This window comes from Acanthamoeba castellanii (genome assembly GCF_000313135.1).
Source record: "Acanthamoeba castellanii str. Neff unplaced genomic scaffold scf7180000084633, whole genome shotgun sequence".
NCBI lineage: Eukaryota > Discosea > Longamoebia > Acanthamoebidae > Acanthamoeba > Acanthamoeba castellanii.
The window spans coordinates 3,346-3,930 of record NW_004457651.1 but is presented as its reverse complement, the minus strand read 5'-3'; the positions used below and the strand labels follow the sequence as shown (position 1 = coordinate 3,930).

Sequence of the window (585 nt, the reverse complement as noted above, 5' to 3'; positions counted from 1 at the left end):
TGGAGATGGGTGCGCTGCCAAATATGCAGGACGACCAGGGCCAAAGTACTACTTATAAGCCCATTCTATGCTGTGTGTTGCTCTCCCTCTGCGTTTTGCTAATCATATGGCACTGCCACTACGGTGTTTCTAGGTGCCCTCTTCTCAGCAATTAAGTACCAGAAGACCGAGGCTGTAGAGTGCCTCCTCAAGGCCGGCACTCGCACTGTTGATGTGAACCTCCAAGACAAGGCCGGTATGACGGCTTTACATCATGCTAGCAAAGAGTCCTATCGGTACCTTCTTGGTTGGGCAGTATGCGTGGTTGTTATGCAGCTGTGGTGCCACCGCATGCCTCACGTACTGACTCATCCACTTCGCGATGTGCGCAAGCAGAGAAGGCACAGAACAACTGTTGTGCTGTGAGCGAATCGACGTCAACGTAGCCGACAGCCGGGGCAAAACGCCGCAAGACTATGTTGTCGATGACACCATACGAGATCTCTTTGTCGAGCGCATTACCACAGGTACGCAGCTTTTGGCTTACCCCAATGTGTGATGTGCCCACAAATTCGGCCAGGTCTCATAATCACACAACGTTCGCAG

At 52.3% G+C, this 585-nt stretch overlaps 1 protein-coding gene across 1 annotated transcript in view; it reads left to right on the top strand.

Moving 5' to 3' along the window:
* Positions 1-23: 23 nt before the first annotated feature.
* Positions 24-585, top strand: part of ACA1_342040 (uncharacterized protein) — a gene marked incomplete at both ends in the record, with an annotated part of 809 nt that continues 247 nt past the window's right edge. Inside the window, 3 exons of the mRNA XM_004352616.1 lie at positions 24-45; positions 149-275; positions 376-506. Coding sequence (XP_004352668.1) covers positions 24-45; positions 149-275; positions 376-506 — 280 coding nt within the window. The remainder of the gene's footprint in view (positions 46-148; positions 276-375; positions 507-585) is intronic.